General features: G+C 33.3%; 1 protein-coding gene across 2 annotated transcripts in view; it reads left to right on the plus strand.

The window, feature by feature from the left end:
- CHD1 (chromodomain helicase DNA binding protein 1) overlaps positions 1-15,324 on the plus strand; it is a 71,826-nt gene that overhangs the window by 18,838 nt on the left and 37,664 nt on the right. For both annotated transcript variants that reach the window (XM_082723843.1, XM_082723844.1), the window contains exons 3-8: positions 8,380-8,581; positions 9,548-9,661; positions 10,804-10,868; positions 12,805-12,954; positions 13,095-13,366; positions 14,670-14,895. In XM_082723843.1, coding sequence (XP_082579969.1) covers positions 8,380-8,581; positions 9,548-9,661; positions 10,804-10,868; positions 12,805-12,954; positions 13,095-13,366; positions 14,670-14,895 — 1,029 coding nt within the window. The remainder of the gene's footprint in view (positions 1-8,379; positions 8,582-9,547; positions 9,662-10,803; positions 10,869-12,804; positions 12,955-13,094; positions 13,367-14,669; positions 14,896-15,324) is intronic.

A 15,324-nucleotide genomic window follows, 5' to 3' on the forward strand; every position in this document is an offset into this window, starting at 1 on the left:
TGATTAGATCTAAGTTATGCATCGTCTACCATATGCATCCCTGGCTAGAATACTGTGTAAGTGATGATACATCTCTCTCAAAAGTATATCTAGAGGCTTATGTTTCTGCCTGTCCCTATTGATGTTAGTTTTGATCATCAGGACAAGGTGGTACCTGGTTTTTCAACTATTTTCAAATTTATCTGTTATACTAAAAAGCAGTTTCTGAGAAATTAACTACAAGTATCTACTCATCAGACTCTTTCCTTGGATTTAGCTTGTATTGACGATTCTTGCCTAAACCTATTTTCTATAATGATTGCAAAACGGTAATTTTCTAACACTGCTCTCCTGTTCACATTAATCAGTTGGCATTCAGAGCCCTATCAGAACCCTCCCCTGTCTTTCTTCTTGGTTAACTACTACCTACCTACTTATCATCAGAATGGACTCAAGGATTCCTGTTTTATTTACTGGGGAATAACTTTTTAATGATCTTTTTTGATATTCAGGTCAGTTTGGCCAATGAAAGTTTCTTGAGGGTGGTTCCTGTGTCCTGTTTTATTTTTTTCCTATTCTTTTAACATGTCCCCATTTTTGCTTTTCCTTCCTTTCCAAGTATTTTGCTTTTTGGCATAGGAAGATAGTTTAGATTCATCTTTTATTTTCCTGTCCCAAGAATCTGCTATTTTTTTTTCTTTTTTAAGATTTTATTTATTTCAGAGGGAGTAAGAGAGCATGAACATTGGGGAGGAGGAGAGGGAGAAGCGTGCTCCCTACTAAGCAGGGAACCTGATGTGGAGCACCATCCTAGGACTCTGGGATCATTCCCTGAGCCAAAGGCAGACACCTAACTGAGCCACCCGGGCACCCCTAGAATCTGCCATTTCTGAAAGGTCTCTCAGTTCATATAAGTGTAGAATAGTACTTAGCTATCAGGATCTGGGTGCTATGTGATTACAAATTTAACACTTCAAAGTGGATGTTTTTATATTGGTTAATAAATAGCAAATCAGAGGATATACTGTCATAAATACAAAAAGATATATGCACAGGGCCATCTTTTTGTATCAATGTGATATCACAGGAATGGAAGCAAAGCATGTTCATCATTGAGGGTCAAGCTGAAACGGTGATGATTCTACGAAAGGGAGTATGTGCAGTTGTATGAAGGAAGGGGGAACATATCTACTGCTGTGGAATGATCTCTAGAATAATATATATGTATATAATATATCATTTATTTAATAGTGTTAATATATTAATGATTATTTATAAAAGAGGGGATAGAAGCATACATTTCTTTTTTCTTTTTTTTTTCAAAGATTCTATTCATTCATTTGACAGATCACAAGTAGGCAGAGAAGCAGGCAGAGAGAGAGGAGGAAGCAGGCTCCCACTGAGCAGAGAGCTGGATGCAGGGCTCGATCCCAGGACACTGGGATCATGACCTGAGCCGAAGGCAGAGGCTTTAACCCACTGAGCCACCCAGGCACCCCGAAACATACCTTTCTTAAGCACAATTTGCTTACATTGAAAAAAGGGAAAATAAATTTAAAATTTTAAAAAAGAACTATAAGGGAGAAAGGACATAGTATAGAGGAGACAAGGATGGATAGTAGATTTTAACTAACTTCTGTAAACTCAAGTTGGACCCAAGTAGATAATAAAGCAAGATTAAATTGAGATGAATAAAAAAGTAGTCTATAAAATGAAAAAAAAGCAAATGACTGTAGGTAAGCCAAATTGGTGGCTATATAGAAATAAACTATTTCAGGTGACATTAAAACAATAATTTGATTCTAGGAGTGTGTATTCCTGAAGGACAAAAAGAATTGTAAAGAAATCTTGATATTTAGTAATAATGTTAATAATATCGGTATTATTTTGGAACTATTATATATAATCTAAGATAGACAGTAATTTTGTTAATGTTATTTGGAACCAAAAAAACTCAACCCAAGTGATATTATAAATATAAAACTAAAGAAATAATAACCCTGCAAATTAAAATTGGAAAGCTAGTATAAATTCTTAATGCATTGTCTCTTAAAGTATTTATTCTAGGACCTTCCATTAAAAACAAAACTTTTTAAAGATTTTGTTTGTTAGAGAGAGAGTGCACAGCAGGGGAAGCAGCAGGCAGAGGGAGATGCAGGCTCCCTGCTGAGGGAGCAGTCCTTTGGGAGTCTGCATCCCAGGACCCTGGGATCAAGATCTGAGCTCAGGGCAGATGCTTTGCTGACTGAGCCACGCACGAGCCCCTGAAAACAAAATTAAAAACAGTGACCAATCACTAGTTATAGGCTCAGTTAGGACTCAGATTGAAATTTAAGTTCTAATCTAAACAGAAGCAGGGCTTTTGATGAAATACCTGAATTATATTCTGAAATATGCAAGATGAGCCTGGTTCTTCTTGTCAGACCAGAAAGTGAGGAAGCTATCAAAGAGTACTTGAGTTCTTGTCAAAAGGACTTCAGAACTAATAAACCCTTAAGAACAGGGTTTCCTGTTGGCTAAAGATGGGACAATTTGGACATCAACAATGATACAGTGGATTAAAATTCATCAGATAATTCAAATCCATGAGTTAATGAGACAGATAAATTATTGATTGACTTGGAAAGGATGCTAGCAATTTAACTTTCAAAACTGACAAGGAAGAGAAATAAAAATGGCTTTCATGTATGAACTGTACCTTAAGGTTAACAATTACCAAAGTTTCTCATTATAGAAGTATTCCACCTATTAATGAAATTATATAATGGGTAAATAAAGATAGATCACCATTTTACTGCCTCTAAATAAATAGATGATAAAGCAATTATGACCAATGGCTGCTAAAAACATTAGATACAGAGCTTATAGGAAACTGTGTAATGAATAGATAAGGCTGAAAATGCCATAGCTGAAATTTAACCTCACTCAAAAAGGACAGCCAAACTTAAGATTCTTTTGATAGAAGTCCATAACAACTCAAAAATTATTCTTTCTAAGGAAAGCTGAATTTGAATCTGAGTCTCTAGATCTAAGAGTTTACACGAACTATAAGGGCCAGGAAAATATGTTAATAACAAGGGTTGAAGTTAGCAAAATCTGAAAAAGCAAGAAAAACTACCTAATTTCTTCCACAAAATAAATTGCAAGAGAAAATGAAGAGGGAACTGTCAAATTAATGAAGGAAACTTAAAGAGTCAGAGAAAAAAAAAATACCGTATGATTTCACTGATATGTGGAATTTAAGAAAATGAATGAGCAAAGGAAAAAAGGCAAACCAAGAAACAGATTTTTAACCAGAGAACAAACTGGTGGTTTCCAGAAGTGGGGTGGTTGGGGGGGGGGGGATTAGTTAACTAGGCGATGGGGTTTAGGAGTGCACTTGTGGTGAGTACCTGGTGATGTTTGGAAGTATTGAATCACTATACTGTATACCTGAAACTAATATTATACTGTATAATAAGTAACTGGAATTTAAATAAAAACTTTAAAAAATGAAAGAAACTTAAAAAAATATGATTCAAGTACAATTTGTGAATCTCGCTTGGATTCCTATTCAGTCAGTTGAAGAAACAAAATTGTGACTAAAGAGGTAAACTGAACTAAATATTTAATATTATTTAATGTTTAATTTCATATTGAAATTCAGATGTAAGTGGTATTTTAAAGATATGGTACTGGTATTGTGGATATTTAAAAATAGTGTTAAACTTTTTATTTGTATTACCTAAATATTTATGGATTAAAATTTTAAAATGCCTGAGATTGTATGTGTTTAGGAAGCTGGATTATTTGAAATAAGAGTGGTTGTCTACGGCCATACCACCCTGAACGCGCCTGATCTCCTCTGAAATAAGATTGGTATATTGATAATTGTGAAGCTGGTTTTTAGATATATGGTAGTTCATTACATTGCTCTCTTGTTTGTATTTGAAGTTGAATATAAAAACAGGCCTGCAAAGAGACTTTAATTTGAATTGCTATTTTATTATTTAAATGTTGTATTCCTATTTAATTTTCCCTCTGAAAGCAATTTATCAGAGTGCCCATAAATTTATGGTGGGTTTTGTTTTGTAAATTGACAAAGGTGAGGAATACAGTGTTTCTTTTAATCCACCACTTAATTGTAATGTGGTAGCGGGATTTAATATAATAAGGATAATGCTTAAACTCTTATGTGACTTATGTTGTATAGATTATTGATATTGGTTGTTACCTAAATAAATAGAACATTAGTTGGAGCTCAGCAATATTTCTTGTAGACCAAATATATTTGTGAATTATACAAGCATTTGAACCCATATATTATCTTTGATCTGTTTATATGTACATCCAACCACGCATCAAAGATACTGAGCTCTTCATTTGGTGTTCAGTATACAAAGGACAACAAGTAAAAATTCCAACTCTCTTGAAACATATAGTAGAATATGAAAGATAGGATACCAAAAATACTACAGCGTTCTTTACAAAGTGTATGCACAGCCAAGATTGTGGTATGTACATAACGTTTTGGAAGTGTTGAGGAAGATACCTAATTTAAGGTTGAACTGAGAATAATGGAGTCAGGAAAAATGTTGAAGTGCCTCTGAGATGAAGCTCAAGTAGGAATTCTATAGTGAGGAAAGAAAAAGAGAAGTACGTGAGCAAAAGCAGGAAGTGGAAAGAGAAACTGGCTCTCAGAATTACAAGTAGTTTGCCATTGATAGAACTAAGGATTTAAGTGGGAAACTGGCTAGAAATAGGTTGGCAAAGACAAATTCCTGAAAGCCCTCATAGGTGTTTGCATTTTGTTATAGAAACACTGACCACGCCCAGATTTTTATTCTGGAAAGAGCATTTACAGGAGTGGCCTGAAACAATTACTTTAATAGGGAGGAGTTTTTCAACAATTTTAGCTCAAATTTTTTGTCCGAATATAGTTTTTTTTTTTTTTCTGAACCTGTGTCTGTTTTTCCTAAAGTTTTTAGGATTTTCTTTTTTAAAAAGTTATGTAAAACATTTACATGTCTTCAGTCTGACGACTCCCATTTCAAACCTTGTCCTGCTGTTCTTCCTCTGTCCCTCCTTCTGTAGATTACCATTTTTTTTTTTAAGATTTTATTTTTTGGTTGAAGGAGAGTACAAACAGGGGGAGAAGCAGAGGGAGAGAAAGAAGCAGGCTTCCCACCAAGCAGGGAGCCAGGTGTGGGGCTCGATCCCAGGACCCCAGGATCATGATCTGAGCCGAAGGCAGTTGCTCAGCCGACTGAGCCACCCAGGCACCCCTGTAGATAACCATTTTTAACTTTAATTGTTGTCATATACTGCCATTATTGCTATTTTAAAAATATGAGCAAATAATGTGTATTTTTCCCTTATACAAAGGAAGCATACTTTAAACATTGTTTTATATCTTGTTTTTTTTTTTTTGTTTGTGTTTTACTTAACTATATTCTGGAGATTGTTCTGTGGCAGTATAAACTATTTCTTACTTAATCTTTGTATACTCTTAATCCTACTAAGAACAACTAGATAAAATAAGTACTTTATATTTCTAATACATAGGTAAAATACATTCTATAATAGGTTCGTGCCATTAGAGTAACCTGGATTCAGGCTGTTTTCTTTTATCTTCAGCCAGAACTACTATAACCTAAAGAATATGAAGGGAAAGATTCCTCCTTTCACTTAGAATTTTGATTTATTTTTAGTTTTTAAAGATTTTATTTATTTATTTATTTGACAGACAGAGATCACAAGTAGGCAGAGAGAGGGGCAGGGAAGCAGGCTCCCTGCTGAGCAGAGAGCCCTATGCGGGGCTTGATCTCAGGACCCTGGGATCATGACCTGAGCTGAAGGTAGAGGCTTTAACCCATTGAGCCACCCAAGCACCCCTAGAATTTTGATTTATTAACAAAGAATTTTAACTAGCCACTCATCCAAATGACTAATCAAGACATAATCAAGAATATAGCCCATAATAGCCCCCCAAATTCAGTCATTCCTGTCCACCTATTTTTTGAGTCTCTGTTGGGCACCTTTACCTGTGTAAAGTTCTGTGGTTAAGTAATCTGGAAAAAAATAAAATGGTGTCTTAAGAAGCTTACAAGCAATTCTCCTTTTCTATCAATGATACATTTTTTTCTGTGTTTCCTAATTACTCTGTTTGACTTGCTTGTATATGTAGTGCTCCCTATACACCTAGATCACTTATCTTAAAATAGCACAGAACGACACTTACTGGTTGACATGACTGTCTCTCCATATGAAGTTAGAGGTTTTTTAATGCTAAGAATTTTGTATGCTCTTGGTCTTGCCAGTGCCTAATACATGATATTGTCTCTGTAAAGTTTACTGAGTAAATGAAAGTGGGTTGAAGGAAAAATAAAATTGTATGTCAGGAAAAGTATCTTAGTATTCGTGCTGAAATTTCTCAGAAGGGAAACAAGTAAAATATGGTAAGTGGGGTTGGTTTGTCACAAGGCACTGTGCTGATTTTGGATCTCTGGACCATGTGACCAATGGTTTAAAATTTTGGCAAAAGTGATTGTGGGGTGCCTGCGTGGCTCATTTGGTTATGCTTCTGACTCTTGATTTTGGCTCAGGTCATGATCTCAGGAGCAAGAGATTGAGCCCCCCTGTTGGGCTCTGCACTCAGTGGGGAGTCTGCTTAAAGATTCTCTTTCTTTTTTCCTCTGCTCCTCTTCTTACTTACATCCATGCTCTCTTTCTCTCTTTAAAATAAATGAATAAATCTATTTTTAAAAAACGTGGTCTTGATATCATAGACTTTAAAAGGCAAATTTTTTCTGTTTCTGTGAAAATTTTATTCTACTCAATTCTTAGACTTTCAGATATGCAAATGTTTGCATTTTAAGCATTTAATTTATATCTAACTTTTGGAATCAGAAGTCTTCTTTCAAACTTTTATGTCTGTGTTTCCATGTGAAAAATAAACTCCTTGCTCTAGAAAAGGAGAAATTTTTATAAAGGAATTACTTTTAATATTGCAGTCTATTTCTTTAGAATAATACCTCCATCTGGTGGTATTTCTGAAAATTACAGTAGAGGATGATGAAGCTTGAGTTGAACTGTGTATACATAAACTACATTATCTGTTGTTTGTCATAAAGCTAGGTGAAATTAGGGGCGCCTGGGTGACTTAGTCGTTAAGCATCTGCCTTCAGCACAGGTCATGATTCCAGGGTCCTGCAATCGAGCCCCGGCATAGGGCTCCCTGCTCAGTGTGAAGCTTGCCTCTCCCTCTTCTACTCCCTCTACTTGTGTTCCCTCTCTTGCTAGGTCTCTCTCTATCAAATAAATAAATACAATCTTTAAAAAAAAAAAAAGCTAGGTGAAAGTACAATAAAAGGTGAATCAAACGTGTATATAAAGAATTTAATGCCCTGGTTTTCAACAATTCAGATGTAAACACTATGTGAACAAATGGCCTTGGGAATAATAGTAATTTACAGAGTCACCTGTATAGTCCTGACCATTTCTAGACTACTTTGGACTGAAAATTAGTAATGGGAAAAAAAGTGGTTTCTCAATGAACTGTTAATTGCTTTCACATGTGATATACAGAGGTTAGGAAAGATTGTGAGAATTTACTATTTCTGATTTATTACTGTGGAACCATGAGAGATTCAGTGATACTCCGAGAAGCAATTACTGATTTTTTTCTTTTAGTAAATTATATTCTATCATAGCTTAATTTCATTTTTTAATTTTTAAAAAATTTTTGAAAGATTTTATTTATTGGAGAGAGCGCGCGCGTTAGCATGAGTTGGGGGAGGAGCAGAGGGAGAGGGAGAAGCAGATTCCCCTCTGAGCAGGGAGCCGGATGTGTTGACTCCATCCCTAGGACCTCGGGATCATGACCCGAGCTAAAGGCAGATGCTTAACCGACTGAGCCACCCAGACACCCTTTTTCATAGCTTAATTTTAATAAATTATTTTCCCCCAGACTGGTAGAGTACAGGTATAATTTAAAAACAAGTAGAAACTAGTTTTTTTTCTACCTATGACTGAAAATTTTCAGTACATTAATTGTTTTCTTCACACAATTTCTCCATTAGAGTTCTTATGGTTAAATTGCCTTTTAAGGATAGGGACTATATGGCTTCAATTTCTTGTTTTCCCAAGTTTCTAGCTCAGGATTTTGTGTTTGATAGATTTTACTTATTATCTTGGAGGGAGATTGTGATCTGATGGCTTATGTTTTTGTCAAAACTGTACTAAATCTACAAAGTAAGTCATTTATTATAGATTAATATTCTTTTTTTCTGTCTGTTTGGCTATGGAATGTTGAAATATGAAATAAACGAGGCTTAAAGATTTGAGGCTTTCTGCTGACTTTCAGGGAAAATTAAATTCCTAATAAATTTTGTTTGAAATCTGTTTATTTTCAAATTGTAGCCAGTCGGATGATGATTCTGGGTCAGCTTCGGGCTCAGGATCTGGTTCAAGTTCTGGAAGCAGTAGTGATGGAAGCAGTAGCCAGTCAGGTAGCAGTGACTCTGAATCCGGATCTGAATCGGGCAGTCAGTCAGAGTCTGAATCAGACACTTCCCGAGAAAACAAAGTCCAAGCAAAACCACCGAAAGTTGATGGAGCTGAGGTAATAAATAAAGTATCCTAAAAGATTGATTTCTTGTACTACTTTGGGAAAATTTATAACATTCTTAGTCTAGCTTTTAGAAAACATTAATTTTAAACATGAAAATTTACTTTCTCAAACGTAAAGTATCTGTGGACTTGATTGGCTGGAAGAGAAGAGGTCAAGCAAGTACAAAATAAACACTTTCTAAGGCAGAAACTGAGTTTCATAAATATTCATTGTCTCCTGGATAAAAATTAAAGGTTTTATGAGATCTTTCTGTTAATCTTAGAGTTTCTGATCTGTATTTTCAAGATCTTCAAAGGAGATACTTTATTGCTGATAGGGGAATCTAAGAGAACGTGCTTCCTTGAAGATAACTTGGTAGAGTAGGCTAAGAGTCATTCTGTTTGAAAAAGGCTAATACAAGATTTACTAAAACCTGTCTATTCCTCATAATAGAATACAGTAGTATTACTTAGAGTACCAGTCATAATAAGATTTTTGGGCCAGAATGTACATCAACACATATCTTCTGCCATGGAGAAAATCTTACTGTCTAGTAAATAAATGAAAATAAAAGTCAGTTGAACTGAAACTATATATTTAGTGACATAGTTGATTTGCATTCTGACTCAAGCTCTTCATCGTCACCTCACATTAATTAAAAAACCAGGCAGCTACTTTTCCAGTAGCAAAAGTGTCACAGATTGTCAGTTTGTTTTTTGAAAATAATATGGAGCACCAAAGAATATATTGATTAGTATTGTTTATGAACTCAGCACACCATAAATTTTTTATATGCAACTAAAGCTCAGAATTTTATTTTAATTGCCATAATATTGTATTACACATAATGTGAGTACAGAAAAGAGTCTTAACTTATTATTTGGAGGCAGTGATAATGCTGGTACTGCTGATCAGTAAATTAACCCTTTTTTGTTTTTTTCAAAATTTCATCCTTCACTGGTTATATTTCTGTTACAGTTTTGGAAATCTAGCCCTAGTATACTGGCCGTGCAGAGATCTGCAATGCTCAAGAAGCAGCAGCAGCAGCAGCAGCAACAGCAGCAGGCTTCATCTAATAGTGGAACAGAGGAGGTGAGTTTTCATCATGAAAGCTATGATTTTAGGGATGCCTAGGTGGTTCAGGGCATGATCCCAGGGCCCTGGTTCTCCTTCTCCGACTCTCCCTGTTTGTTTTCCGCTCTCACCATGTCTCTGTCAAATAAGTAAGTAATAAGTAAATGAGTAAATATAGTAAATAAGTAAATTATTTTACAAATAAGTAAATTATTTTAAAAGTAGATATTATGCCCAATCATTTAACTAGGTGTAGGTGTTTATGAAATTATCACAGTGTTCTGAAAGGATGAGGAAAAAAGTATGTGTATCAAGAGCCTTGAAATATACATATGTTATTATCCAGTAATTCCACTTTTAGGAATTAATCCTAACAGACGTGTGTACATTTGCTTATCACAGCAAAACTAGAAATAAACTAAATGTGAATACTGTGAAAATATACAGACAAACGTGTCTGTTAAATCATTTGTATAGAATATGAATAAGTCACATCTCTTTTTAAAAGAATAGGCTGTAGATACAAACAGTATAGTTCCTGTGCACACGTAAGTATACCAGCATGTGTGTTTGTACAGAAACATTCAGAAAGAACTCTATCAAAAACGGTCTAATGGGGCAGGATAATATTAAATTTTAAAAATATTTTTATTTTAATATATTTTATTAAATATATGTTTATATATTTTTACCACATATAACACACATGTATTTATAAATATAAAATGTATATTTCCTATTTAATATTAATATATTGAATCCAAATTTGAATATACCAACAATTACAATTCCTTTTTGAGGCCATACTAGGCAAGAATAATGGTTTCTAGAGGTGGTAGATTTTAAGGTGTTGCATAAAATGCTGACACTGTGATTATTTACCTAATTTCAATGGCTGTGTTAAATAAATTTGTAATAAAGATGCTATTACTTTATGTGCTAATGGTACAAATATAACAACATGGTTATATATATAGTTATATGTATATATAGTTATTATATATTATATATAATATATATAGCATTGTATATATATATTATACATTATATATATAATATATATATAGCGTTATTGGCAAAGTGAATGTTTAATAGTATGACAAGCAAAAATTTGATACCACGGTCAAATTCTAATCATTAGCTTTGTTTTTTCTTTGTAGGATTCCTCCAGCAGTGAAGATTCTGATGACTCATCGAATGAGGTCAAAAGGAAAAAACATAAAGAGTATGTCATTTTGTTCAGCCAATCATTGTCATATCAGGAAGACCTTTTGATGTTGTGTTTCTTTATGAAAAATTGTCAAAAGTAGAATTATGTAAATTCTTGGCTCATGGCATCTTATTAGATTAATTTAAACCATTAATTTTTAATATCCATTTTTCTCTGAGAACTTGAGATTTTTGTGCCACTTGTTTATCTTCTATAACCCCTCTCTCCTTTGTATTTTTAAACTCCAGAGTTCTACTTGGTCATAAAATCAGAAAATTTTAATAACTTGGGAAAACTATGTAGAAGTGTAGGGACCGGTAGAAATTTAGGTAATTCTGTTAATTTATGTTAATAGCTATCTTACTGTTCATCTGCATGTGAAATTTACTTTCTATGTAGAACTCATTTAGAAACTCACTATAATTTCCTAAACATCCTGACTCAGAAGGTGTTTAAGAGTACATCAGATTCTCAGTTCAGTTACTTAGATGGTCTATTTTTTTTTCTCTTTCATTTTGTCAAAAATATTATTCCATTGTCTTAGGTCTTATTTTTCTATTTGTCTTGAATATTCTGTAGTTTCACTTTGGTGTGTCTGGTCTGGATTTGTTATTTATTTATTCCACTTTATTTACTCATATATCTTCAATATGAGGATTCCTGTTTTTTGGACATTTTCTTATCCTATAAATCTCTCTGGTACTGTTATTAATATATATCAGTCATATTGGATTATATCTATTTTATATATCTGCTGGATCATCCATCTTCATTAATCTTACTGTATCATGTGTTTTTATCCCTTTATTTCTGTGCTACATTCTGGCTAATTTCCTCAGATCTGTCTTTTAGTTTATGAAGTACATTTTCAGCTACTGTGTCTCATCAGCTCTCTAAACTCTTCCACTGAGTTAGTAATTTGTAAACTTAGCAGAGGTACAGCCAAATAATTTTTAAAAATTAATGATTTGGGATGATGGGTAGGCTTGGTTAAATATAAAAATCACTGTAATTTGTGTTCTAAAAAATAGTGAATTGGAGGTACTTTCATATATTCTACGTATTGCTACTTCTAATTTGCAAGCTCTAAAAAGATCTCAAGATAAAAAAGAAATTGCTGCTCATGTTTTTATCATAAACTGGATTTTAGCATATGTGCTTGCTTATGTAACTCTTGACAAAGTTATAATTGACACAAGAGATACAGAGGAATGGAGTAGAAGCAGTAGCTGTGAGAAAAGGATATGGTGTATATATAAGAATTTAATATGTATCTTCCATTTGAAGTTTATATTATAGTAGAATATTAACATTTGCAGCCAGTAATTTTTCTCTATATGTGTATTAGAATTAAATAGAATGAGTAGACTAAAAATAGCAATAAAGGTAAACTGCTCATTGACTGTTGGTTAAAGTGGACTGATTTTTTTAATATACATTTTTCTATACTGTATTTTAGGCTTCTTAATGAACATGTACTACTTTAAAAATCAGTTTCAGAGTGTATATTTTTAAAAATCACAGTCTCCAGAGAATTAAAATAAATGGGATTAGAATTTTTTTTTTAGAGAGGGCAAATATAATTCTACAAGATTTTCAAAATTAAAGCCTGTGATTCTTTAAATAGCATACTATGTTTTCATCCACAGAGATAATTAGAATAACATTTCCTTATTTGCCATTCATTGAAGTGTAACTAAATGATTAACAAAACTCTACAGTTATGGGAGAAATCTGTGAAGAATATTTTCTAGCATTTTTTTTACTCTACTCACATGGTAATATGTTCGTGTGGTTGAAAGCAACAGCTTTTTTAATAGTAACTGAAATGTAGTTCAGTTTGATTTTTTTTTTTGTACTTTTATCAGATATATTTGTACTTTTATCAGATATATAAATTTGCTATACGATGTAAGGATAAACAAACATACTTTATATATTCTATATACAGTGAAGACTGGCAAATGTCTGGGTCAGGATCTCCATCTCAGTCTGGTTCAGATTCAGAATCTGAAGAAGAAAGAGATAAAAGCAGTTGTGATGAAACAGAATCTGATTATGAGCCAAAAAACAAAGTTAAAAGCAGAAAACCTCAAAATAGGTAAGTATAGTATGTTTTCAATTTGATCCTGAAAATTGTTGGTTACAGACGGTACTCTTTCTGTATATAGTGTCTTGCATCTTGTTTTATATGCTAGTGTTTCTGTGAAAAACCTCTATCCCCTGGTCTTCCCTACCTAGATCTAAGGCAAAAAATGGGAAGAAAATTCTTGGACAAAAAAAGAGACAGATTGATTCATCTGAGGAGGAAGATGATGAAGAAGATTATGATAATGATAAAAGAAGTTCTCGTCGCCAGGCAACTGTCAATGTTAGCTATAAAGAAGATGAAGAAATGAAAACAGATTCTGATGATCTACTGGAGGTCTGTGGAGAGGATGTTCCTCAACCTGAGGAAGAAGAATTTGAAACAATAGAACGTTTTATGGATTGTCGGATTGGGAGAAAAGGAGGTATTTTCTTAAAAAATATTTATTGTTTATTTCAGTAATATTTACTGAAGTATTTCTTGAAGATATTTCAGTTTTGAAAGCGAAGAGGGTGGAAAATATACTTTGCTTAGCCTGAATATTTTCTTTGCACATGATCCACTTAACCTGACTGTGTTCATTGCAGACAATTAGAAAAATTCTTATAAACTATGTATTTCAGTTTTTTTGTTGTCATACCTAAATAATGGTTGTTATATAGGTGCTTTCAGTTTCACAAATAGTTTGGCTATTTTTAAATGTTTTTTCTTTCATCTCTAATCTGTGGGTTTTTAGTTGTCTTGACATGCATTTTTTTTGGTTTTATCAAGATATGACATACAATGTATAAATTTAAGATTGACAGCATGACTTGCATACATTGCAAAATTGTTACCACAGGTAGTTTAGTTTATATTTATCCATCATCTCATATAGATAGAATAAGAGAAGAAAAAGAAATTTTTTTTTCTTTGTGATAACTTTTAAAATCTACCATTAGAGTAGGTTTTAAATAAACTGTAGAACAGTGTTAACTATGGTCATTATGTTGTACATTACATCCCCAATACTTACTTATCTTAAAACAGGAAGCTTGTATACATCTACATTATTAACCCCCACAGGCATCTGCTGGCTGCCCCAGGTAACTACAGATCTGATGATCTCTTTTCCTATGAGGTTTTTGTTTGTTTTAGATTCCATATGTAAGTGAGATCATATGGTATTTGTCTTATTCTCACTTAATTTATTTAGTGTAATATCCTCAAATTCATCCACATTGTTGCAAATGGCAGGATTTCCTTCTTTTTGTGGCTAAATAGTATTCCATTATATATGTGTACCACATTTTCTTTATCTGTTGAGGGGATACTTAGGTTGTTTCCATGTCTTAACTGTTGTAAATAATGCTGCAATGAACATGAGGGTACAGATCTCCAACATAATGATTTTGGAGTTTTTAAAGGTGATTTTCCATATTTTATTTCCAGTTATCAGGCAGCCAGTCATTGGTTATTATAAATTGCTGTATGACTTTAGGTGTGCCACTGTGTTTTGACCTTGTTTTTTCTAATTTTAAAACTGAGGGGATTAAATTAGATAATCTTTCCATTCTAAAATTTGGAGTTTCTTTTATGTATGTGTAATACAATTATCCTTACATTCTCTACACTGATTCTTTACTTATTTAAAAACATATATTTTTATTCATATTCTTGAATTTTTGAGTTGAAGGAAATGGTCTTATAACAGAATTACATGGAATGTATTGTGTTTTCTTTTTCAGCTACTGGTGCTACTACAACCATCTATGCAGTTGAAGCAGATGGTGACCCAAATGCAGGATTTGAAAAAAACAAGGAACCAGGCGAGATCCAATATTTGATTAAATGGAAAGGATGGTCCCATATTCACAATACTTGGGAGACAGAAGAAACCCTTAAGCAGCAGAATGTTAGAGGAATGAAAAAATTGGATAACTATAAGAAAAAAGATCAGGAAACAAAAAGATGGTAAATATGTTTTATATTTTACTTAACTTTTTAACAGTTCAAAGATGATTACTAAGGGTTTGTTAATAAGGAATACATAGTCAAGAGTCCAGTGACCCAAAGGATGCCTGGTGGCTCAGTCAGTTAAGTGTCTGCCTTCAGCTCAGGACAGAATCCCAGGGTCCTGGGATAACAGCCCCACATTAGACTCCTTGTTCAGAGGGGAGCCTGCTTTTCCCTCTCCCACTCCTCCTGCTTGTGCTCACTCTGTCAAATAAATAAATAAAATCTTTTTTAAAAAAATGCAATGACCTAAAATAACTATTTATAGATTTAAATTGTATTTGAAGGTAAACTTTTGGGAATAGCCATGTCTGAACTTCTTGTTAATGATAATCATGTAGAATGTGTCTCATATATATTATAAATTATACATTTTTAAAATTAAAA

Source organism: Mustela nivalis, assembly GCF_964662115.1.
Source record: "Mustela nivalis genome assembly, chromosome: 3".
Taxonomy (NCBI): domain Eukaryota; kingdom Metazoa; phylum Chordata; class Mammalia; order Carnivora; family Mustelidae; genus Mustela; species Mustela nivalis.